The sequence below is a fragment of the Canis lupus genome, unplaced genomic scaffold, assembly GCF_011100685.1.
Source record: "Canis lupus familiaris isolate Mischka breed German Shepherd unplaced genomic scaffold, alternate assembly UU_Cfam_GSD_1.0 chrUn_S1655H1849, whole genome shotgun sequence".
In the NCBI taxonomy this organism is placed as follows: Eukaryota; Metazoa; Chordata; class Mammalia; order Carnivora; family Canidae; genus Canis; species Canis lupus.
Genome location: NW_023330500.1, coordinates 61613 through 88341, shown reverse-complemented (window position 1 = coordinate 88341; position 26729 = coordinate 61613). Strand labels below are relative to the sequence as shown.

At 44.7% G+C, this 26729-nt stretch overlaps 1 protein-coding gene across 2 annotated transcripts; it reads right to left on the bottom strand.

Moving 5' to 3' along the window:
* Positions 1-275: 275 nt before the first annotated feature.
* Positions 276-26711, bottom strand: LOC119868878 (DNA-binding protein SMUBP-2-like). Of its 2 annotated transcripts, none has more exons than XM_038589111.1 (5): positions 26555-26711; positions 24593-24762; positions 21512-21701; positions 21015-21112; positions 276-307 (listed from the first exon to the last, which is right to left on the bottom strand). In XM_038589111.1, the coding sequence occupies exons 1-5, from the start codon at positions 26638-26640 to the stop codon at positions 291-293; spliced, it is 561 nt and encodes a 186-aa protein (XP_038445039.1). In that variant the 5' UTR covers positions 26641-26711; the 3' UTR covers positions 276-290. The 2 variants fall into 2 exon arrangements, with proteins under 2 accessions (XP_038445039.1, XP_038445038.1); XM_038589110.1 differs by lacking the exon at positions 276-307 and adding an exon at positions 20019-20646.
* Positions 26712-26729: the final 18 nt, after the last annotated feature.

The window sequence follows — 26729 nt, the reverse complement described above, 5'->3', positions numbered from 1 at the left end:
GCATAAAAGGAAATTAGGAAAGAAAGCATGAGGAACAGAAGCATAGAAAGAACTATAAATCAGTTTACATCTCTTTGGAAGTTACCAGAAAGAATTCAGCATCTTTGCAGATGTTAGGAAGAATAGGCACATTTCTTTCACTTATACAATCTTTTTCAACCTACCTCCCTCTCCCTGTTATTAAAGTCTACAGTCTAAAAGCAGACCCACTGTTGATTTGTCATTAGCCTTGAGCTAAAGAATAAAGTATAAGATCTCTCTGACCTGTGAATTTCTGGATCTTTTTCAATTTATGCTGCCTTGAAGTCTAGAGGGGCACAAAAAGGAAAAAAATAAAACCAGAAAATGTTCTAGGTTAGAGAATTTATCAACAGCACATTTCGTCTTACAGATACAATTATTGATCCAGTTGGTAACCATAACCACAGCAACAATTACCACCCCATTCACTTATTCATAAATCATCTAATGAGCGCTTACTAACTTCTAGGCATTACGTTAGGTGCCAGGACTACAAAAGTTAATGAGATCCCTGTATTCTGGGAACTCCCATTACTGGGGAAAACAGAGGTCTAAACGCCTAAGTTACAATATCATGTGGTAACAGAAATATAAAGGTTAGGGAATAAAGAGGACAGTGGTTAACTGCCTGGGAAAAAAGGAAAAAATTACTCAAGAAATTGTCAATTGAACTGGAGTTTAAATTATCACCAGAAGATTTTTAGGTAAAGAGAGAGCATTCCAGCCAATGGGAACATCACCAAGAAGATTATAAAGTCATGATTTGTTGGGTGTACTTTTGCTAAGTAGTGAGAGATGAAACTAAAATATAGGTGGAAGCCAAGTTGTTCCAGGTCATTTATTTATTTATTTTATTTATTTATTTATTTATTTATTTATTTGACAGAGAAGAGATCACAAGCAGGGGGAGTGGCAAACAGAGGGATAGGGAGAAGCAGGTTCCCACTTGAGTGGAGAACCTATTCCATCCTAGAATCCTAAGATTATGACCTGAGCCAAAGGCAGACACTTAATCAACTGAGCCACCCAGGCACACCCCAGATCATTTTAAAGACAGAAGTGATATGTGTTGCCACTTCAAATAAAATAATTTTTATTTCTTCCTTTTGATTCAGGACATCAGTCTCTGAGAGTATATTAAAACAGTCTATACAATTTCATTCATGGTATTAGCAAATGTTTTAGCTAAGCAATCCGATGTTGGACAGAAGTGTTGAAAGTAAGATCTCCCAAGAACACTAAGGTGGTTTAACCTAAGAAAGTAAACCAATGTGATATACCACATTAATAACACAAAGAGAGCAGCACCTGGGTGGCTCAGTGGTTGAGTGTCTGCCTTTGGCTCAGGTTGTAGTCCCAGGGTCCTGGAATCGAGTCCCCCATCAGGCTCCCCATGAGGAGGCTGCTTCTCCCTCTACCTATGTCTCTGCCTCTCTGTGTGTGTCTCGAATGAATGAATGAATGAATGAATAAAACCTTTAAGAAATAACATGAAGAGGAAAAACCTGAACAATTATGTCAACTGATGGAGAAAAGGCATTGGCAAAATCCAACACTCACTCATGATTTATAAAAAATAGAAACACTCAACAAACTAGGGTTCGAAGGGATGTCCTCAATATAGTAAATAGTATTTATGAAAAACCCTCTGCTAATATCATTCTTCGCAGTGAAAGACTGAAAGCTTTGCCTTTAAGGGGGGGAACAGACAAGGATACTCACTTTCACTACTTTTCTTTAATATTGGACTAGAAACTTCAACCAGAGCAATTAGGTAAGAAAAATAAAAGCCATCTCAATTGGAAAGGAAAAAGTTAAACTATCTCCATGTCTATTCACAGATGACATAATCTTGTTGTCAGAAAATCCTAAGAATACACACACAAAATCCCAATTAGAGCTAATAAACGAATTTAGAGAAGTTGCAAAATACAGTAAATCAGTTGCATTTTTAAAAAGATTTTATTGGTTTATTTGTGAGAGACCCAGAAAGAGAGAGAAAGAGAGACAGGGGCAGAGACATAGGCAGAGGGAGAAGCAGACCCCCACAAGGAGACTGAGGTGGGACTTTACCCTGGACCCCGGATCACCCCCTGAGCTGAAGGCAGACGCTCAACCGCTGAGTCACAAAGGCGTCCCTGACATGTTGTTTTTAACTTGCTTTAACTTCAGAGAACAAACTGATAGTTACCAGAGGGGAGGTGGGTGGGGGATGGGTAAAAACAGGGGATTAAGAGTACACTTATCTTGACAAGCACCGAGTAATGTACAGAATTGCTGAATTACTATATTGTAAACCTGAAACTTATATAACACTGTATGTTAACCATACTGGAATTAAAATTTTTAAGTAATAAAATAAAATTTTCTGTTCTGAAGAAAGAAAGTGGTCTGTAGCCTAACAGCAGTAACAGAACCTGGGAACTTGTTAGAAAGGCAGACTCTCCAGCAGCCCCGGGGGTGCTCAGGGGTCTAGTGCCGCCTTCAGCCCAGGGCGTGATCCTAGAGTCCGGGTATCCAGTGCAGGGATGGAGTGCTGGGATCAAGTCCCACATTGGACTCCCTGCATGGAGCCTGCTTCTCCCTCTGCCTGTGTCTCTGCCTATTCTGTCTGTCTGTCTGTCTGTCTGTCTGTCTGTCTCTCATGAATAAATAAATAAAACCTTCAATAAAAATAAAAGAATCACAGGGTTAACCAACTGAGCCACCCAGGCACCCTCTGCCATTTTCCTTTTTTTATATAAATTTATTTTTTATTGGTGTTCAATTTGCCAACATATAGAATAACACCCAGTGCTCATCCCATCAAGTGCCCCCCTCAGTGCCCGTCACCCCCACCCCCCGCCCACCTCCCCTTCCACCACCCCTAGTTCGTTCCCAAGAGTTAGGAGTCTCTCATGTTCTGTCTCCTTTTCAGATATTTCCCACTCGTTTTTTCTCCTTTCCCCTTTATTCCCTTTCACTATTTTTTATAGTCCCCAAATGAATGAGACCATATAATGTTTGTCCTTCTCCGATTGACTCATTTCACTCAGCATAATACTCTCCAGTTCCATCCACGTCGAAGCAAATGGTGGGTGTCTGTCGTTTCTAATGGCTGAGGAATATTCCATTGTATACATAAACCACATCTTCTTTATCATCTTTCGATGGACATCGAGGCTCCTTCCACAGTTTGGCTATTGTGGACATTGCTGCTAGAAACATCGGGGTGGGGGATCCCTGGGTGGCTCAGCGGTTTAGCGCCTGCCTTCCGCTCGGGGCGTGATCCTGGAAACCCGGGATTGGGTCGCATGTCGGGCTCCCTGCATGAAGCCTGATTCTCCCTCTGCCTGTGTCTCTGCCTCTTTCTCTCTGTGTGTCTCTCATGAATAAATAAATAAAATCTTAAAAAAAAATCGGGGTGCAGGTGTCCCGGCGTTTCATTGCATCTGTATCTTTGGGGAAAATCCCCAGCAGTGCAATTGCTGGGTCGTAGGGCAGATCTATTTTTAACTCTTTGAGGAACCTCCACACAGTTTTCCAGAGTGGCTGTAGCAGTTCACCTTCCCACCAACAGTGCAGGAGGGTTCCCCTCTCTCCACATCCTCTCCAACATTTGTGGTTTCCTGCCTTGTTAATTTTCCCCATTCTCACCCCTCTGCCATCTTTCAATTGCATATGGGAATAATATTTATGAGAAGCATTCAGCCTGGCATTCAAAGCCCTCTACAATGTCATCTCTACCAATTTTCTAAAATTTTCTCTCATTGGGCTCCCTATTCTACGCTCCATCCTCATAGGTGTCCTCTCTACAAACACATCCAACACTCTTCAACTTCCCATGCTTTCTCTCAATCCATTCCCTACATCAGGAAAGTCTTCACTACTCTCTTCCATCCACACTATCCACCTTCAAAGCCCTACCCTTCCTCTGAAGCATAATTCAAACCCGAGCTTTCCAGAGGCATTTTATAGATCTCCCTGCTTCAAAACACTCCACCTCCAACGTCTGCAGCAATATTTATACTTCTGTTAACTCATCACGTTCTCTTTCCTTGGATTATATATACAGACCCATTTGATCATCTCCCCCAGTTCACTTTGAGCTCCTAAAAGGTGGGAGATGGTGTTTTATTTTTCTTCAATGTCTAGTATGCTACCACATATAATAGGTGCTCGAGGTTTGTTGAAACAAACTGAAAGGAACAGGATCAAGCATGACTTGTACTTATCGAAAAGACATGCATAGGAACGATCTCAACTCCCCTCTTTCCCCAGCCAGTTCCTCTCATGGCCCAAGATGTGGGAGTTGCCATGGCTTCGGGGGCAGAGACAGGGAGCAGTGAATTTCAAGGGAGGGTTGCATTACATACCTTGGAGTCTGTCTTGGTTGCCACCTGCTTCCTGCTCTGTTTCCCAGAAAAGAGTATCCAAAGTCCCCATGCAAGGAAACCAAATAATAGTAGAAGGCTGACATACGGTGGAGGCGGCATGGCCAGCCCCCAAATCAGTGCCATTATTCAACCCAATGCTCCTCTCAACCCAATGCTCCTCTCAGCTCCTCTCCCTCAAGGCTGTGTGTGACCCCATATGACGTCACAATGGAAATTTCAAGGTAAACCTGACAGGGCCCAGCCAATGTCCGAGCTGCTGGCCTCTCTCCTCTGAGCCATACCCATCTGCTGCCCTTTTCTGCACCTGCTCACGGGTTCTGTCCTGACAATCAATGTTCAAGGAAGCCTCCTTTACAATTCTACTAGGATTTGGCTGGACAACTTGTCATAAAGTAGAGAATATGGAGTCAAATTTCAAAGGCTCCAAGTCACCTCTCTTGCACTAAAGCATCTTCTCTGGAACCAGTCATTCCATAGAGGTTCAGGTATGGTGTCATATGTTCCCAAATCACAAATTAGAATACAGAGTCAAATACATTTAAGAAAGCTTGGATATCTTAAGTAAACACTCTCAGAAAAATGTGATACATATAATTTCCTACTCCAAGGCTTAACCCATTTCTTAGTTGCTATAGCACTGAAACAGAGAAGAGATGTCACGTAGGGAAATTAAATAATCTCAGAGGATCACTCTACTCCAGAATCCAGGGTCTCATTTTCTAGAACATTTATTATATCATTACACCCAGAGCTACCTGGATTTTCTATGCTAATTCACTGTAAACAAAATTTACAAGGAATCGACCTATGCTATAATAAAGATAAATAAAACTGGCCAGGGTATTTTTTCTTATGCCAATGTTAATCTGGAAAATCAATTCAATTAAATAACTGTTGAATAGCAGGCACTGTTTTTGAAAAAGACAATTATGGTTCTCACTTTATACAATTTTCAGTCTATTGGTGCAGCCAAAGTAATATTCTCAGAAAGCCCATCAACAAGGAAATGGCTAAATAACATATGGTATGTCCAAATTATGAAATACTTTGCAGTCACTATAAAGATAATTATAAAGAGCCATACTTGTCAGGCTGAGCACACATTATGTGGCAATACTACTATATGCCAGCCTGGAGAGCTGAGGTTAGGGCCGGAGGTACAGTTTTGGTTCTTAGAATACATTTGCACGGTTTGACAAGGACTTTTTAAAAAAGATTTTATTTTTTTAAGGATTTTATTCATTTATTAATAGAGACAGAGAGAGAGAGAGAGGCAGAGACACAGGCAGAGGGAGAAGCAGGCTCCATGCAGGAAGCTCGACGCGGGACTCGATTCCGGGTCTCCAGGACCACGCCCTGGACCGAAGGCGGCGCTAAACCACTGAGCCACCCGGGCTCCCCAAAGATTTTATTTATTAATTTATTTATTTGAGAAAGAGAGAAAGAGAGAGATCAAAAGCGGTGGAGGGGGGAGTGGCAGAGGGAGAGGGAAAAGCAGGCTCCTCACTAAGCAGGGAGCCCAATGCAGGGCTCTATCCCAGGACCCCAGGATCATGACCTGAGCCAAAGGTAGACACTGAAGCCACCCAGGCACCCCACTTTTTTCTATGCGTATATAAAAATATATATTCTTAGTGTCTTGAATATTTACTCACCATTATGCTTGAGCCATCTATGCTCTTTGGTACACCTAGGATTCATTTTTATTATTTCATTACACTGCATAACTACTGCATAACTTATTTTCCAATTACGATATTGACGGACATTTGGCTTGTTTTCCATGTCTGGCTATTATAAACAGTGCTGTTAAAAACATCCTTGTCCATGTATCTTGCTGGATATATATTCCTAGTTCTTTCCGGTAGCGGTTCTCAAGCTTTAATATACACCAAAATCACCAGGAGGGTTTGTTAAAACACAGACTGCTGGGCTCTCCCGCTAGTATTGCTGATTGAGTAAGTTTGGAGTGGATCTTAGGAATTTGGCATTTCTAAGGAGTTTCCAGGTGCTGCTGATGCTGCTGTTGGACCAAGGACGGCACATTAAGAATCCCTGCTCTAGGGCAGCCCCTGTGGCTCAGCGGTTTAGCACCGCCTACAGCCCAGGGCGTGATCCTTGGAGACCCGGGATCGGTGAATGGCAATTCTTCCTGCCTCTTTTTCACACCAACGTGTGGTATTGTCAGGCTGTTTCATTTTAGCCAACCGGGTATATGTGGTAACGGTATTCCATTGCTTCACTTAAATTTCTCTGGTTACTAATAATTACTAACTTGTGAACACACTTTCATGAGTTAATTGGGCATTTTGTTTTTAAACATAATACTGTATTCTAGCTGCTAATATTTTGTTTAGGATTTTTGTTACCTATTTTCATGAGTGAGGCCATCCTATAATTTTTCTCTCTTGTTCTGTCTTTGTCAGGCTTTTGTTATGAGGGTTGTGCTAGACTCCTGAGTTGGGGAATGTTTTTTTGTCTTTTTCTGTAATGCCCTGAAAAAGTTTGCATCAGACTGGAACTACTTGATCCTTCAACATTTGCTATAATTTGTTGGCAAAGCCATACAGGCCTGGAGGTTTCTTTGAGTGAAGTTTTTTTTTTTTTTAAGATTTATTTATTTATTCATTCAGAGAGAGCAAGAGAGAGGCAGAGACACAGGCAGAGGGAGAAGCAGGCTCCACGCAGGGAGCCCGACGTGGGACTCGATCCCGGTCTCCAGGATCACATCCCGGGCTGCAGGCGGCGCCAAACCGCTGCGCCACCGGGGCTGCCCTTTGAGTGAAGATTTTTGACTAAAGATTTCATTTCCTTGCAGGTTACAATGCTATTGAGAATGTGTAAATTTTTTGAATCATCTTTGGTGTGTTATATTTTTTAGTGATTTTTCTTTTTTTTAAGATTTGTTTATTTATAAAGACACACAGAGAGAGAGAGAGGCAGAGAGACATAGGCAGAGGGAGAAGCAGGCTCCCTGCAAGAAGCCTGATGCAGAACTCCATCCCAGATCCCAGGATCAGGACCTGAGCACAAGGCAGAAGCTCAACCACTCACTGATCCACCCAGGCGTCCCTCTAGTAAGCTTTCTATTTAATCTACACTTTCAAATGTATTGACATAAAGTTATTCAAGCGCAGTTGTCTCCTTTTTCTTTTTTTTTTTTTAATTTATTTTTTATTGGTGTTCAATTTACTAACATACAGAATAACACCCAGTGCCCGTCACCCATTCACTCCCACCCCCCGCCCTCCTCCCCTTCTACCACCCCTAGTTCGTTTCCCAGAGTTAGCAGTCTTTACGTTCTGTCTCCCTTTCTGATATTTCCCACACATTTCTTCTCCCTTCCCTTATTTTCCCTTTCACTATTATTTATATTCCCCAAATGAATGAGAACATATAATGTTTGTCCTTCTCCGACTGACTTACTTCACTCAGCATAATACCCTCCAGTTCCATCCACGTTGAAGCAAATGGTGGGTATTTGTCATTTCTAATAGCTGAGTAATATTCCATTGTATACATAAACCACATCTTCTTTATCCATTCATCTTTCGTTGGACACCGAGGCTCCTTCCACAGTTTGGCTATCGTGGCCATTGCTGCTAGAAACATCGGGGTGCAGGTGTCCCGGCGTTTCATTGCATTTGTATCTTTGGGGTAAATCCCCAACAGTGCAATTGCTGGGTCGTAGGGCAGGTCTATTTTTAACTGTTTGAGGAACCTCCACACAGTTTTCCAGAGTGGCTGCACCAGTTCACATTCCCACCAACAGTGTAAGAGGGTTCCCTTTTCTCCGCATCCTCTCCAACATTTGTTGTTTCCTGCCTTGTTAATTTTCCCCATTCTCACTGGTGTGAGGTGGTATCTCATTGTAGTTTTGATTTGTATTTCCCTGATGGCAAGTGATGCAGAGCATTGTCTCATATGCATGTTGGCCATGTCTATGTCTTCCTCTGTGAGATTTCTGTTCATGTCTTTTGCCCATTTCATGATTGGATTGTTTGTTTCTTTGGTGTTGAGTTTAATAAGTTCTTTATAGATCTTGGAAACTAGCCCTTTATCTGATAATGTCATTTGCAAATATATTCTCCCATTCTGTAGGTTGTCTTTGAGTTTTGTTGACTGTATCCTTTGCTGTGCAAAAGCTTCTTATCTTGATGAAGTCCCAATAGTTCATTTTTGCTTTTGTTTCTTTTGCCTTCGTGGATGTATCTTGCAAGAAGTTACTATGGCCGAGTTCAAAAAGGGTGTTGCCTGTGTTCTTCTCTAGGATTTTGATGGAATCTTGTCTCACATTTAGATCTTTCATCCATTTTGAGTTTATCTTTGTGTCTGGTGAAAGAGAGTGGTCTAGTTTCATTCTTCTGCATGTGGATGTCCAATTTTCCCAGCACCATTTATTGAAGAGACTGTCTTTCTTCCAATGGATAGTCTTTCCTCCTTTATCGAATATTAGTTGCCCATAAAGTTCCGGGTCCACTTCTGGATTCTCTATTCTGTTCCACTGATCTATGTGTCTGTTTTTGTGCCAGTACCACACTGTCTTGATGACCACAGCTTTGTAGTACAACCTGAAATCTGGCATTGTGATGCCCCCAGATATGGTTTTCTTTTTTATTTTATTTTATTTATTTTTTTTTAAATTTTTATTTATTTATGATAGTCACAGAGAGAGAGAGAGAGGCAGAGACACAGGCAGAGGGAGAAGCAGGCTCCATGCGCCGGGAGCCTGACGTGGGATTCGATCCCGGGTCTCCAGGATCGCGCCCTGGGCCAAAGGCAGGCGCCAAACCGCTGCGCCACACAGGGATCCCTGGTTTTCTTTTTTAAAATTCCCCTGGCTATTCGGGGTCTTTTCTGATTCCACACAAATCTTAAAATAATTTGTTCTAACTCTCTGAAGAAAGTCCATGGTATTTTGATAGGGATTGCATTAAACGTATATATTGCCTTGGGTAACATTGACATTTTCACAATATTAATTCTGCCAATCCATGAGCATGGAATATTTTTCCATCTCTTTGTGTCTTCCTCAATTTCTTTCAGAAGTGTTCTATAGTTTTGAGGGTATAGATCCTTTACATCTTTGGTGAGGTTTATTCCTAGGTATCTTATGCTTTTGGGTGCAATTGTAAATGGGATTGACTCCTTAATTTCTCTTTCTTCAGTCTCATTGTTAGTGTATAAAAATGCCACTGACTTCTGGGCATTGATTTTGTATCCTGCCACGCTACCGAATTGCTGTATGAGTTCTAGCAATCTTGGGGTGGAGACTTTTGGGTTTTCTATGTAGAGTATCATGTCATCGGCGAAGAGGGAGAGTTTGACTTCTTCTTTGCCAATTTGAATGCCTTTAATGTCTTTTTGTTGTCTGATTGCTGAGGCTAGGACTTCCAGTACTATGTTGAACAGCAGTGGTGAGAGTGGACATCCCTGTCTTGTTCCTGATCTTAGGGGAAAGGCTCCTAGTGCTTCCCCATTGAGAATGATATTTGCTGTGGGCTTTTCATAGATGGCTTTTTAGATGTTGAGGAATGTTCCCTCTATCCCTACACTCTGAAGAGTTTTGATCAGGAATGGATGCTGTATTTTGTCAAATGCTTTCTCTGCATCCAATGAGAGGATCATATGGTTCTTGGTTTTTCTCTTGCTGATATGATGAATCACATTGATTGTTTTACGGGTGTTGAACCAGCCTTGTGTCCCAGGGATAAATCCTACTTGGTCATGGTGAATAATTTTCTTAATGTACTGTTGGATCCTATTGGCCAGTATCTTGTTGAGAATTTTTGCATCCATGTTCATCAGGGATATTGGTCTGTAATTCTCCTTTTTGGCGGGGTCTTTGTCTGGCTTTGGAATTAAGGTGATGCTGGCTTCATAGAACGAATTTGGAAGTACTCCATCTCTTTCTATCTTTCCAAACAGCTTTAGGAGAATAGGTATGGTTTCTTCTTTAAACGTTTGATAAAATTCCCCTGGGAAGCCATCTGGCCCTGGACTCTTGTGTCTTGGGAGGTTTTTGATGACTGCTTCAATTTCCTCCCTGGTTATTGGCCTGTTCAGGTTTTCTATTTTTTCCTGTTCCAGTTTTGGTAGTTGTGGCTTTCCAGGAATGCGTCCATTTCTTCTAGATTGCCTAATTTATTGGCGTATAGCTGTTCATAATATGTTTTTAAAATTGTTTGTATTTCCTTGGTGTTGGTAGTGATCTCTCCTTTCTCATTCATGATTTTATTAATTTGAGTCTTCTCTCTCTTTTTAATAAGGCTGGCTAATGGTTTATCTATCTTATTAATTCTTTCAAAGAACCAACTCCTGGTTCTGTTGATCTGTTCCACAGTTCTTCTGGTCTCGATTTCGTTGAGTTCTGCTCGAATCTTTATTGACTTTTTGTTTTTTAATTTTTTTTTATTTATTTATTTATGATAGTCACACAGAGAGAAAGAGAGAGAGGCAGAGACACAGGCAGAGGGAGAAGCAGGCTCCATGCACCGGGAGCCCGATGTGGGATTCGATCCCGGGTCTCCAGGATCGCGCCCTGGGCCAAAGGCAGGCGCCAAACCGCTGCGCCACCCAGGGATCCCAAGTTCTGCTCGAATCTTTATTAACTCCCTTCTTCTCTTGGGTGTAGGATCTATTTGCTGTTTTTTCTGTAGCTCCTTTATGTGTAAGGTGAGCTTTTGTATTTGAGTTCTTTCCAGTTTTTGAATGGATGCTTGTATTGCGATGTATTTCCCCCTTAGGACTGCTTTTGCTGCATCCCAAAGATTTTGAACGGTTGTATCTTCATTCTCATTAGTTTCCATGAATCTTTTTAATTCTTCCTTAATTTCCTGGTTGACCCTTTTATCTTTTAGCAGGATGGTCCTTAACCTCCATGTGTTTGAGGTCCTTCCAAACTTCTTGTTGTGATTTAGTTCTAATTTCAAGGCATTATGGTCCGAGAATATGCAGGGGACGATCCCAATCTTTTGGTATCGGTTCAGACCCGATTTGTGACCCAATATGTGGTCTATTCTGGAGAAAGTTCCATGTGCGCTTGAGAAGAATGTGTATTCAGTTGAGTTTGGATGTAAAGTTCTGTAGATATCTGTGAAATCCATCTGGTCCAGTGTATCATTTAAAGCTCTTGTTTCTTTGGAGATGTTGTGCTTAGAAGACCTATCGAGTATAGAAAGAGCTAGATTGAAGTCACCAAGTATAAGTGTATTATTATCTAAGTATTTCTTCACTTTGGTTAATAATTGATTGATATATTTGGCAGCTCCCACATTCGGAGCATATATATTGAGGATTGTTAAGTCCTCTTGTTGAATAGATCCTTTAAGTATGATATAGTGTCCCTCTTCATCTCTCACTACAGTCTTTGGGGTAAATTTTAGTTTATCTGATATAAGGATGGCTACCCCTGCTTTCTTTTGAGGACCATTCGAATGGTAAATGGTTCTCCAACCTTTTATTTTCAGGCTGTAGGTGTCCTTCTGTCTAAAATGAGTCTCTTGTAGACAGCAAATAGATGGGTCCTGCTTTTTTATCCAGTCTGAAACCCTGCGCCTTTTGATGGGGTCATTAAGCCCGTTCACATTCAGAGTTACTATTGAGAGATATGAGTTTAGTGCCATCATGATATCTATTCAGTCTTTGTTTTTGTGGACTGTTCCACTGAACTTCTTCTTAAAGGGGAATTTTAAGAGTCCCCCTTAAAATTTCTTGCAGAGCTGGTTTGGAGGTCACATATTCTTTTAGTTGCTGCCTGTCTTGGAAGCTCTTTATCTCTCCTTCCATTTTGAATGAGAGCCTTGCTGGATAAAGTATTCTTGGTTGCATGTTCTTCTCATTTAGGACCCTGAATATATCCTGCCAGCCCTTTCTGGCCTGCCAGGTCTCTGTGGAGAGGTCTGCTGTTACCCTAATACTCCTCCCCATAAAAGTCAGGGATTTCTTGTCTCTTGCTGCTTTAAGGATCTTCTCCTTATCTTTGGAATTTGCAAGCTTCACAATTAAATGTCGAGGTGTTGAACGGTTTTTATTGATTTTTAGGGGGGGATCTCTCTATTTCCTGGATCTGAATGCCTGTTTCCCTTCCCAGATTAGGAAAGTTTTCAGCTAGAATTTGTTCAAATACATATTCTGGCCCTCTGGCCCTTTCGGCGCCCTCGGGAACCCCAATTAAACGTAGGTTTTTCTTCCTCAGGTTGTCGTTTATTTCCCTTAATCTATCTTCATGGTCTTTTAATTGTTTGTCTCTTTTTTCCTTAGTTTCCCTCTTTGCTATCAACTTGTTTTCTGTGTCACTCACTCGTTCTTCCACCTCGTTAACCCTCGTCGTTAGGACTTCTAGTTTGGATTGCATCTCATTCAATTGATTTTTAATTTCTGCCTGATTAGCTCTAAATTCTGCAGTCATGAAGTCTCTTGAGTCCTTTATACTTTTTTCTAGAGCCACCAGTAGCTGTATAATAGTGCTTCTGAATTGGCTTTCTGACATTGAATTGTAATCCAGATTTTGTAACTCTGTGGGAGAGAGGACTGTTTCTGATTCTTTCTTTTGAGGTGAGGTTTTCCTTCTAGTCATTTTGCTCAGTGCAGAGTGGCCAAAAGCAAATTGTATTGGGAAAAAGAGAAAAAGAGAGGAGAGAAAGAAGGAAAGAAAAGAGAAAGAGAAAAAAAAAGGGAAGAAAAAGAAAAAAAAACGAAAAAAAAAAAGAAGAAAAAGAGAAAGAAAAAAGGAGAAAAAAAGGGGGTGGGGGAAGGAAACAAATCAAAAAGCAAAACAAAAAAAGAAAAAAAAAAAGAACCACAGGGGAGTATCTTCTGATTCTGTGTTTTTTAAGTCCTTGGCTTCTCCTGGAAGTTGTCCGTCTAGCTGATCTTCTGGGGGAGGGGCCTGCTGTGCTGATTTTCAGGTGTTAGCAGTTGGGGGAGCTGCTGTGCCCCTGCCTGGGGCAGGGCTCAGTGGGGGTTGTTTACCCCGTGAGGCCGCAGGAGGAACAGCCCCAGTGGCGGGGCAGCTCTGGAAACCTGGATTCAGCTCCGGCAGGAACTCCCCGGGGCGGGGCCGCTGCTCTGCTCAGCTGCTCTGCTCCGCGGCCCCCTCCGCGGAGCCGCCGCCCGAGCCCGTCCGAGCCCGTCCGAGCTGCTCCTGGAACCGCCCAGCGCCCTCTGCACGGAGCCTCTTCCTCTGCCCGAGCCCCTCCGAGCTGCTCCCGGGGCCGCGCAGCCCCCTCCGCGGAGCCGCCGCCCGAGCCCCCCGAGCTCTCCGGGTCCCGCCGGGTCCCGCCGTGCGCGCTGCAGCCCTTAGGGAGCTCGGCGCACTCTTCTGGGCGCGCAGTTGCTCTGTTCCTGTCCCCGGGAGCCCGAGGGCACCCCCGCCCTCCTGGGTCCTGCTCCACCTCCCCGCGAACCCCTTTCCCCCGGGAAGGTCGGTGCAGCTCCTGCGTCTCCGGGACGGGGCTCTCCGTCCTGGGGACACTCGCCCCGGCCTCAGCCCGGCTCCTCGCGGGCCCCTCCCCCTTGGAGGCCTTTGTTCCTTTATTTCTTCCCCCCCCCCCCCCCCCCCCCCCCCCCCCGTCTTCCTACCTTGATAGATGCGCGAACTCTTCTCACTGTAGCATTCCAGCTGGTCTCTCTTTAAATCTCAGGCCGAATTCATAGATTTTCAGGATAATTTGAAGGTTTTCTAGGTAGTTTGGTGGAGACAGGTGATTTGGGGACCCTACTCTTCCGCCATCTTGCTCCTCCCCAGTTCTGTCTCCTTGGTTTTATATTGGTTATTTGTGTCTTCTTGCTAAAGATATGTCAGTCTTAATTCTTTCAAAGGACCAATTTTCTGTATGTTTGCTTTCTACTTCAAGAATTTCTCTCTTTGTCTTTATTATTGCCTTACTTCTACTTTCGTTTTTGCCCCAGTTTTATTGGGACAGTTCTACTTCCTTTGGATTTATCTTGCTGTTTCGTTCCCCTAATTTCTTGAGATAAATGCCTAGATCATTCACTTTTAATCCCTTTTCCCTAACATATGCATTTGAGAGTATAAATTTTCTCCTAAGTACTACTTTAGCTTCATTCCACAAGTTATGATATGTAAAAATTTTATCATTCTCTTTCAACTGTTTTCTAATTTCCGTGATGATTTCTCCTTTAATCCATGGGTTAAATCCATGGTAGTTCATTTTAAGTTTCTAAGCACAGGGGGATTTTCTAGTTATCTAACAAAGTTGCACTGTGGCCAGAATGTAGACTTTAATTTCACTCCCTTGAAATATTCTAAGACTTTATTCCCACTTCATGGTCAGTTAAAAAAATTATTTGCTTAAAAATACAATGTATTCGGCAGGTGTTAAAAATAGTCTCTTCAAGGACACCTCAGTCGGTTAAGCACTGGAATCTTGATTTCTGCTCAGGTCAAGATCTCAGGGTCCTGGGATGGAGGGCCACATCGTGCTCCACCCTCAGCAGGGAGTCTACTTGGGATTCTCTCTCTCTCTCTCTCTCCCTCTGCCCTCCCCTTTCACTCTCTCTCTCAAATAAACAAATCTTTAAAAGAAGTTTCTCCAGAGTTTTCCTTTGGTGGCGGGGGTGGGGGGAGCGTCTCTATGACCATTTGGTCAATTCTGTTCATCTCAGTGTTTTCAAGTCTATATTATTCCTTAACTTTTGTCTGCTTTTTTCCCACTAGTTACTAAGACAAGTATGTAAAATCTTTCATAGTGATCGTGGGTGTATTTCCCCTTTGAATACGGAGGAGTTTTGCTTTATGTATTTTTAAGTGTTATTTAAAAACATTATTTATTCCTGGTGAATTAAATCTTGTATCACTATGAAGACCCTCTTTAACAATACTTTTAGCCTTTACTTCTTTTGTCTGATACTAATATCGCTATAGCAATATTCTCTTGACTGATACTTGCATAGCGTATCTTTTCCCTTTCTTTTACTTACAACTTTTCTATATCTTTTTGTTTTAATGTTGGATAAACAAAATCTAAATATATGCAATGTGCAAGAGACACATCTAAAACAAACAGATTTTATTGGAGCACTGATAGAGTAGGCAGTTAGGTAGACAGAAGCTGGAGGCAAGGATGGTGATAAATGGTTACACATTAGAAGCCTGAAGGGGGCACAGCATCTTGAAGTTGTGGCTTCCAGGACCCCTTGGCTAATAGACCAAGAGCTCCAGATGCAGGACGGGCCACTCTCCTCTCCCACCTCTGCTCCAGGGTAACCCCCAGACTCATTATAATGCATTCACGTTGTGTTTTAGCCCTACCCCCAATCCCAAGAGGGAAGGTTGCCCTGACGGTTCTGGGACAAACTTTGTAAAGTCAGAAACTAACCTCTCCCAACCTGTGGAAGGAGTCCCTCAAAGGATTGGAAGCCTCCATTAGAGACCACCCCATACACACACACACACACACACACACACATAAAAAGAAAAGACTCCTGTAACCTCGGGGCAGTTGCCACCGCTGAGCCGGCCCACTCTCCCACCTTGAGGGTTTACTTCCTTAACAAACTGCTTTGTGCTTCCTACTTTCTTCTGTCTTCGTTTTTTAATTTTTTTTAAGTTTTTATTTTTTTAAAATTAAAAAAAATTTTTTTTTAAAATTTAAATTCAAGTTAGTTAATATATAGTGTATTATTCATTTCAGGGTGGAGTTTAGTGATTCATCAGTTGCATACAACACCGAGCACTCATTACATCACGGGCCCATCACCCAGTTACCCACCTCCTTCCCAACTGTCTTTATTAGAGTATGGATCCTCATGGAAATTGTTCATAGGAAACCCAACAACTGAGACCTCCATTCATACAACACAGACTCTCCCACCCTGAACATCATGTATTCCATTTTCAGTTCCATTACATGTTCCATTATATTTAATGTCATCACTAAAGCATGAGATTCAAAATTACCCTTTTACTTGGCACTTTCTGTTTCACCCTGTTTTATATTTCGTTTTTTTTCTCATTTCTTGCCTTTTTGTTAGATAACTAGGTATTTTTAATGAATTACTCCATTTTTTCCCATTATTCATTGGAAGATAAACTCTGGTCTTGTTCTTTTAGTACAAGGATTGACAAATTATGGCCTGTCGGTCAAACCTAACCTGATGCCTGTTTTTTGGTAAATAACAATGTATTCCAGCACAGCCACACTCATTTTGCACATTGTCTATGTCTACTTTGATGCTATGACAGTATGTAGGTAGAGCAAACACCAAAGGGGGTCTACAATGACTAAAATATTTACTATCTAGCCCTTTACAGATAATTTGCAACCCCATTTTTAGTGGATATCCTTTAAAATGCAATGTATATATATATATTTTTTTAACATACCAAATTCTTAAAACCTCCTCTTTATGGATGATAAATCAAGTCCCTCAAAATCTTTTTTTTTTTTTAAGATTTATTTATAATTCATGAGAGACCCAGAGAGAGAGGCAGAGACACAGAGGGAGAAGCAGGCTCCCAACAGGGAGCCTGATGCAGGACTCGATCCCAGAACCCAAGGATCATGACCTAGCCCAAGGCAGATGCTCAACCACTGAGTCACCCAGGTGTCCCCCTCGGAATATTTTAATTATATTTTCCCCTTCCCGCATAGACATTATTGTACTCAGGAATTTTATTTTCTTAATAAACTCTGTTTTGGAATCATTTTAGATTCACAGAAAAGTTGCAAAGATAGCGGTTAGTCCATGTATGCCCTTCACTCAGCTTCACCTAACGTTACTGTAGAACGTTGGTACATTTGTTAAATCTATGTGATAACATTGGTACATTTACTTTTAACTAAATGCCAAACTTCATTCAAATTTCACCAATTTTCCCACTTACATCCTTTTTTTTGTCTAGGATCCAATCGAGGGTCCATGTTGGATTTAGTTGTCATGCCTCCTTAATCTCCTCCGGTCTATGACAGTTTCTCAGTCCTTCCTTGTTTTCTCTGACCGTGACAGTTTTGAGGAGTACTGGCAGGTTCTTAAATTTAGGTTTCTGTTTTCTGTATGCTTAGACTGAGGTTCTGTGTTTTGGGGGAAAAAAACCACAGAGGCGACATGCCCCTCTCATTACATCACATCAGGCAGTACATGAGATCAGCTGGGTGTTGCTAATCTTCATGACCTGGCTAAGGTTGTGCTGGCCAAGTTTCTCCTGCGTGGAGCTCTCTTTTTTCTCTTTCTATTCTCAGTGCTTTGGCAGCAAGCCCCTAAGTGGAGCCTACATTGTGGCTGGAAGGAGTGAGAGGTGGAGTGGGGTATATCTACACAATGTTGTTGTTTTTTTCGAAGATTTTCTTTATTTATTCATGAGAGACAGAGAGAGAGAGGTGCAGAGAGAGAGGTGCAGAGAGAGAGGGGCAGAGAGAGAGGGGCAGAGGGAGAAGCAGGCTCCATGCAAGAAGCCCTATGTGGGACTCGATCCTGGGTCTCTAGGACCACCCCCGGAGCTGAAGGCGGTGCTAAACCGCTGAGCCACCTGGGCTGCCCTATCTACACAATGTTATTTGGAATTCTTGTATAGAGAAAATTTGTCTCCTCTTATTTGTTCAATTCTTTTTTATAGCAGTACAAACTCATGCATACTTATTTCGTACTTTGTGTTTTAGTCCAATACAACATTATTTCTTTTGCTCAAATTGTTCCAACTTTGGCCATTGGGAGCTATCTCGGGTTGGCTCATTTTTCCTTTCAATATGACCCAATCCTTTTGTTTTTATGGATGCTTCTTTACTTTCTGGCCCTACAAGATGCTCCTGGCTCCCCTGCCTGTCTCTTTCTCCCATGACAGAGCAATGTAGTCACTAGTTTACAGGTAAGCGCCAATCTTCTCTCTTCCAAGAAAGAAATATTTTACACTGCCTAGATTCAGTGCCTGAGATTGACCCACCTGTCCAAATTATAGCTGAATTGGGATCAGATATTAGACATTTGCTGTGTTCCATCCCTGGAGCCACATTGGGGCCCCTTGATCACTGGCCTTACTGTCCCACGTGCCTGGCCCCAGCCTATCTACTATTCAAGACCAACTACGTTATGAAAAGAACAGTTGATTTGGAGGAGAGATCCTGGGCTCCAGTTTTTTTTTTTTTTTTTTTTTTTTTTTCCCAGTTTTTAATATAGTAAGTTTGAAGTATATGCAATATCCAAATATCTTCCACCCTTACCTCTTACTTGTCTTCAAGCAAATGAGTATAGCAGGAAATTGTTGACTTCGTCTTCCACAATCCAATCTTCTGGGACAATCCCAGTCCTCTAGGACAAATCCTTCCATCATTTCAGCAGAATTACTGCCTTGTGTTGATAACAGATTACACCTTTCTTATCTCAGAAGTTTACTTTCTCCAAAATAATGGTAAACGTTGTTATCCTACCATTTGTCTCTGCATAATTCTAAAAAATCTTTGAATCTCTTTAGCTCTCCCTAGAGGTTAGATTCTATTGACAATGACCTGACTCTCTGATATTGTAACCACAACAGTGTCCGAACATTTCCAAGTTTTCTTTGGATGTTCCCTCACCCTACCTCACTCAACCTCCTTTCTTCCAAAATTTTCCTTGACTCTTGGCCTACCTTATAATATCCCCCCAAATAATTCTGGCAGCTCTCCATACCTAGCTTGCTGTTCGAATCCACTACAACTCTCTCTGTTTGTGTTGGAATTGTTTGTATGTTCTCATGAATTCCTGGGGGTGGGCATCAGACCTTAGCCATCTTATCTCTTCCATATGCCTGACTGTCTCCAGCACCTACTCCACCTAGTTCGTTACACCTCAACATCTTACACAACTGTCCAGCAGTTGAATCAACTTGATAGCATTGCACCATCCAAGTACATGGCAAAAAAACAAACCAAACCAAACCAAAACACCCTCTGGACTTCTACAGTCCTCCTGCATCCATCCTTGGGGAAATATGACCCTGAACCATATCCATTCCACATGTGGAAGTGGGGCTACTGCACTTTCCCAAGTCCAGTTTCCCTGGGACCCAACCACACCCGCTCACATATGCTTGTCTCTGGCTGCTACATCAGCTCACAAAGCCTGACATATTTACAATCCATCCCTTTATTCAAGAAGTTTGCCAACGTATGCTACACAGTAACAGACCTTTCTGAAAGAAATGTTTCTTGGAATCTATTTCTAGTAGGGGTGTCTAGGGGGCTCAGTCCGATAAGCACCTGACTCTTGATTTCAGCTCAAGTCATGATCTTGAGGTCGTAAGATTGAGCCCCCGCACTCAGTAGGGAATCTCCTTAGGATTTTCTCTCTCGGGATGCCTGGGTGGCTCAGTGGTTGAGCATCTGCCTATGGCTGAGGGCGTGATTCCAGAATCCCAGGATCGAGTCCCACATCGGGCTCCCTGCATGAAGCCTGCTTCTCCCTCTTCCTGTGTCTCTGCCTATCTGTATCTCTCATGAATAAATAAATAAAAAATCTTAAAAAAAAAAAAAGGATTCTCTCTCTCTGCCTCTGCCCCTCCCCTCCATGTATGCTCGACTCTCACAAAAAATAAAAGTAAAATAAGTAAAAATTAAAATAAGTTAGTTTTTCTATCCTGCTGCCCCTTTTTAAGTGCCCATAAAGTGACAAAACCAAATGACAAAAAGGAATTAGCAAATTTTGGAATCGTGTCTCCTCACTGAATCTTCTATGATGAAGACCAATTATTTGCCTCGTGTACTCTGTGCTCAGAGAGCAGCAGCTATGTGTCCAGCTCTATAGGGCACCGACTACATGGAGACACCCGACCCATGAGTGAGCAGAACTCCCAGGCACAGTGCCCTGATCTGGGCTGGCCAGACTGACACAAAGCTAGAAAGCAGCAGAGAACCACCTGACCCAAAGTCCCAGTGCACATGTGTGCATACATGTCTGTATGTAAAAGACAGAGTGCTCCACGTGGAAAAACTAGAATATACACAAGTACTAGGGAGGCCAACTCCAGATGGCAGGTTCCTGAGGGATCTGTTCCCCTGCTAATGTACTTATTTCCAAATATTCTACGATTAACACATACTCTATTACTCTTCTCATCAGAAATAAGTGATCTTCAATTTGAAGGATGCTGAGAGGGATTCCTGGGTGGCGCAGCGGTTTGGCGCCTGCCTTTGGCCCAGGGCGTGATCCTGCAGACCCGGGATCGAATCCCACGTCGGGCTCCCGGTGCATGGAGCCTGCTTCTCCCTCTGCCTCTGTCTCTGCCTCTCTCTCTCTCTCTCTCTCTCTGTGACTATCATGAATAAATAAAAAAATTAAAAAAAAAAAATGAAGGATGCTGAGAAATGACCAAATGCACTTAAGAATTGGGACTTTTCAAACAAACACAAAAACACTATTAAACACAAACACTCAATCATCCTATTTCCACATCACTGAGCTAGAACATCCTCACATCTCTAGAGAACGTAGTGAAGTCAACAGAACGAGCTGCTTCCTTGCACTAAATACACAACAGGTCAGTCCATGTGAGTCATTCTGAGAAATTTAAAGTAGACTTTTAATTTATAAAAGAGAGATGCCTTCTAACTGTACATCCTCGATGTACATCCTTCTAACTGTAACAACCTCGATCAGAAAAGAACACACAAAGGTTCTTACCTGTATTGCTGGCTGGACTGGGGGCTGATCCGCCAAAGAGGACCTCTATGAGTGAGGACGCGGGGCCAGAATGGTACTTCTTTAGTGTTATCAGAGCCCTGCCAACAGAGTAGAATTAGGAGTGTGGTGAACACCAAATATTGAATCTGTGCCCAACCCTCTGCCCAGCAAAGGCCACCTGCAGCCTCCATATCCCGTGAGGGGCCCACACAGACTCCACACTCAACACAATTGCTCTCTTCTACCCACAGAGGCAAGCAGTCAGGGTAAGTGTGCAGTACTGGAAGAAAATAGGATGCCTGCGTGGCTCAGTATGTGATCCCAGAGTCCTGGGATCGAGTCCTGCATCAGGCTTCCCATAGGGAGCCTGCTTCTCCCTCTGCCTATGTCTCCGCCTCTCTGTCTCTCATGAATAAGCAAAATCTTAAAAAAAAAAAAAAAAAGAAAAGAAAAAAAAAAGAAAAAGAAACTTGATTCCCAGTCACACAAACTCTTACTTTTTCAGTCGCTTGTAAGTGATGTCATTGGCAAGTTTTAACAGTCTGTAGGCCCGCTCCCGGTCCCGGTCCAAGCTCAGCTGGAAATCATGAGACGCATCAAAGGCTACTGTGACTGATCTCTGTGTGATCCGTGTCAGGATCCCTGTGGCCAGCTGATTGCCTTCATCATACAGACCCACTATATCGCCTATAGAAGCAAAAAGTTACACATACGCTGTGCACAGTATTTCAAATATCCTATCCCTCTTGTCTTTAGAAATGCAAAAAAAAAAAAAAAAAGAAATGCAATCGGTAGCAATAAAAGTTTTTTTTTATAGTAAAAGTTTTTTAACCAGCACCTAAATTATATATAAAAATTGACTTGAAATCAATGAAGTGTTTACAGCAAACGTGCCAGTCAAGAAACATTTAAAGTGCCTGCTCTGTGCCAGGCGCTATTCCAGGCACTGGTCTGATTAGAAATAAGACACAGACATCTGCACCGAAGGCTTTAAGGAAAGATGAAAAAAAAAAAAAAAAAAGGAAAGATGAAGCCCACCCAGGAGGGGATGGAGAGGGATGAGGGCGTCACTTTAGAAACACTGTATAACAAGGGTTCCTCTGAGTGGTGACAGGTAAGCAGGATGGGGCTTGAACAAAGTGGAGCCCTCAAGCACATCTGGGAGAAACATTCCAGGAAGAACAGGAACATCGACGAAGGAGGGAGGGAGGTCATTTGCTGACCACTCAGCACGGATCTCTCCACTTCCCATGGCAATGCTGGGGGATTCACCCATCTGCTAGGTGACCCTGAGGGCCTTCCCTTGATGCCAGGGAGAGAGCATACAACCTACGCCTCAGCCAGTCACTGCATCCCATGTCCATCCCTGGCCACGGTGACCGTTCAGGGATGAGCACAGACCAAATCTGAGGCCCTGAGATGCAATGAGACTTTGATTGGCATCTGCGAAAAGGCCCTACGTCTGTGTAGCTGAACCAGGAACTTGAAAGCAAATTGGGGCCAGAACCACTATGATGTGTCACCTGAGAAGGAAGCCAACCCAGAAGAGGGCAAAGCCAAGAAATGGAGAGAAGTGAAGCCTAAGCAACCTCCCAAAAGCCCTGAAGGCAACCTTCCAGTATTGCAACCAACGCCATCCTTCGTACCCAAGCCAGTTTGGCTTGGGTTTTCTTTTTTTTTTTTTTTTTTTTTTAATTTTTATTTATTTATGATAGTCACACAGAGAGAGAGAGAGAGGCAGAGACACAGGCAGAGGGAGAAGCAGGCTCCATGCACCGGGAGCCCGACGTGGGATTCGATCCCGGGTCTCCAGGATCACGCCCTGGGCCAAAGGCAGGCGCTAAACCGCTGCGCCACCCAGGGATCCATGGCTTGGGTTTTCATCACCTGGAACAGAAGACTGTTCTGACCAAAACAGACTCCACTGTGAGAGAAAGCCAGAGCCACTCACATATTTACACCCTATTTGTTCTGTGTCGGAAAGTATATGCCACAAGTCAACCAGGCACCAGGCACACCCTTAACTTGGGCTACTTTTCTTCCAGGCAATGAGTTTCATCTCTACCTTGAACCTTTTCTCTGGCACCTTCTCTCAACTTTATAGACACAAAGAGCACAGGGCAACAACACTCCTGGGGCAGGGTCTGGTTCTGTGTGCGCAACCACAGGACCCCATGCCTCCTGGGACCACCTCCCCACCAGTACCCTGCATAGGGTCCCATGTTCCAGAACTGATGTTTCTAAGTTGAGCCTTAAAACTGCTCTTCAGAAGATTAAAAAGTAACAACCCTACCTCAATCTGATCAACACCTGCATCGACACATCAGATTTTTAGCCGGATGCTTTTTCACATAAATGCCCCTGCCCCTGACTTCCTGTTTATGAACCCTTCACTAGTCTCTGGGGTCACACTTCACAATGCTGGTCAACTGAATATACTACTGAATATATTTTTACTTTTCGTTTTCAGATTTACAACACCCCCCCACCCCCCCCCCATGGATACTGGACTGTGACAGTGAAACAGTGTAACAGAAAGTTGCCACTGTAACGCCCCCAGTCCCTGTCTGCAGATAGCAGCCTCACTTAACAAGAACATGTAGACCTGATGCCAACCAGCAGCCCCTCTTCATCCCGTCTCCAATTCCAGCTAGTATTCCAACAACTGTGGGCAAGAGTTTGGCCAATCAGAATATGAAATCAAAAACCCGTCAGGTGGGCAGCCTCGGTGGCACAGCGGTTTAGTGCCGCCTGCAGCCTGGGGCCTGATCCTGGAGACCCTGGATCGAGTCCCACGTCAGGCTCTCTGCATGGAGCCTGCTTCTCCCTCTGCCTGTGTCTCTGCCTCTCATTCTCTCTCTGTGTCTCTATGAATAAATAAAATCTTTAAAAAAAATTTATAAAAAAAAAAAAAAACGTCAGCACCAAAACACAGCAGAGAGTCTTCTAGAGCAAGTACAGAACCACTGGTGCTGCTGTCTCCAGGCTTGAGAGCTAAACAGGTACCCTTGGTGGGTGGTTCAGCAGCTTCTCCCAGCTGCTCGTCCTCTCCAGCAGGGTTGGCACGAGTGTACTTCAAGTACTCCTGGCACAAGAAGCCAGGGAACACGGAGCTATGAACACTGTGTCCTCATTGTCCAAGACAAATACGATGACAGTCCTGTGTAATGTTACACTTTCTAGGGGCCACGATAGAAAAAATTCTTTAAAAATACATTGGTTTTAATAACAACATATTTTAATGCCATATACATTCAACATGTATTACGTTTCCAAAAAATTACTCTAGAGATTATCTATATTTCTTTGTACTTGAACTTCAAAATCTGGTGTGCGCTGCACGCATGTGGCAATCACTGCCCACATCTCAACCACACACGGCAGGTGGCTGCCACCGCGGACAGTGCTGACCTAGACTACCAAAGAGCCACAGAGGTGGTGAACTTCCAACTAAGAGTTCTTTGCTGCATTGCTTTATTCTCCAACTAGTCACATGTAAGCTGGTGCTCACAAGAGTAAAAGTCACAGCTTGGAGACCAGCAGCACAAAATATACGCCTACATCGCAAATGCACAGACCTGAAGTAAAGCTGTTGCTGGGAAGCACCGCAGCAGATGTGCATCTCCTGGGCTCTAAGGTGACCAGCAGCCGCCCGTACAGCCCAGTCCGCTGGCTGGAAACCTGCAGCTTCAGCAAACAGACGCCTCGGCTCTGGAGTTCTTTTGGGGAGATGTTTTCCTGCCAGGACCTGGAAGACATCCAATACTGAGAGTTCAATATTTACACTTGCCCAGCTTTTATTCCAGCCCACACAGAAGGAATGTAAAAGGGAGAGAAAAGCAGACAAAGGCGCCAAATGAGACCCACAGAGGCTCTGCATCTGCCCCTTGCATCCTGAGCCTCCCCCATCCCCTCGCGCTGGCAGAGCTAGTCCCTTTACCTGATCTACTTGCACTGGTTCCCCCCATGTCACTCAGTCCATCAGTGCCCCCTGCCAAGTCCACCATCTGTAACCTCACGAATCCACCTCTGCCTCTCATCCTCACCACTATAACCCCGGTTCAAGCCATACCTCCTCCTCATCTGGACCAGACAGAGCCTCCGGCCTCCTGCCTGACCTCGGGCGCTTGCCCTGACCAGTCAGTCGCAAGCAGCAGCACCCAAGCAGGCCACCTGAAACACAAATCTAGTCACTCCCCTTTGAAAAGTAACAAAGGAAGACCTCACTAAGATGGAGTAGGGAGGCCAGAGAGGGGAGCTGCACCATTCCACGTCAGCTACAGACCCTGATGGCACAGAAGCCTCAACCCCACGACGGGGAAAGATGCGCATCACATCCCCTGCAGGAAATCCGCCAGCCCTGCACTCAGCCGGTGAGCACCGGTCATCACCCTGCGCGCCTGCCTTTCTGTGATAGACTTCTATTCCAAACAACCCTTCCCACTGCCTCCTTCTCCGTAAAATAAAGGTCCTTCCTCTCCTCCTCTTGTTGCACTAATCCAGTTTGTGCCACAGCTTCCTTGGCCGGAACTGCAGATCTCTGCTATTATGAATAAACTCATCTCGCTGGTAGAAAAAAAAAAAAAAGGGGGGGGGGGCTGTATTATTTTTGAGGTTAACCCCTCCCCCGAAAACCCACACTTCACCGTGCAGAGCCGTCGTCCGCACACAGAACAGAGCACAGGCCCGCCGCGAGGCCCTCTCAATCTGAGCCCGGCCGCCTCCCGTGGGCGCTCCCGGCGGGCGCTCCCTGTGCACGGGCACCGGCGCCGAGCCCAGCGCCTGCGGCAGGACCAACTCGAGCTCACCGAATCCCACTTCACAAGCGAGGCGGCCACGGCTCGGAGGTGTAGCCGGAATGTCCCACGGCCACGCACGAAGGGGCGGGGGTGCTGCCCAGGCTGGCGGGGCCGCAAAAGCTCTTCATCTTCAAATCAAAAGCCCCTCGCGCAAACCAGGGCGCGGCCAGCCCCTGCCCGCAGCGCAGTGACTTGGCGCAAACCCCGGAATCCCACGGCCTGGCCCCGGGTCACCCTGGGGGAGCCACGGGGCCGCTCGGCGGCACAGCCTCCTCGGGTCAGAGGAGCGGAGGACCGAAGGCACAGACCACCTGCTGCTGCTGCTGCTGCTGCTGCTGCTTCAGCCGGGCGGGCTTCCCTCCGAGGCAGCCTGTCTCCGGTGCTCCGGCTTCTCCCCAGGTCTCGTCCGGGAAGGCTCCCCCCCCGCCCACCTGCACCCGGGTCCCCGCCGGCTCAGCCGCGCGCACCTGGGGGAGCCGGGCTCCGCCGCACGCGGGACAAGCTCTCCTCCCCGGGCCCGCCCCGCCGCGCCCCACCGCAGCCAGCTGCCCGCGCCCCCGCGCCCTCGCGCCCCCCACCCGCCCCGAGGGAGGAAAAGGGCCGAGGACACGCCGACAACAGGCCGACAACGGGCCGGACCCGGGCTGGACGCTTGGGGCGGGGGCTCCAGGCTGAAAAGAAAGGACCTAAGGGCCCCCAACCCGCGCCGCGAGCGCCGGGGACCTGCCGGCCGCCCCCTACCTGCGCTCCTCCACCTCCGCGTCTCTCTCGAGTTCCAGCAGGTCCAAATGCTTGGTCACGAAGCTCTCCACAGCCGCGGAGGCCATGGCCGCCGACCCGCCGGGCCCGGGGCCGCGGAGATCCCGGCCGGACCCCGTGCGTCGACGCACACGGCGCGTGCTCGCGCCGCTTCCGC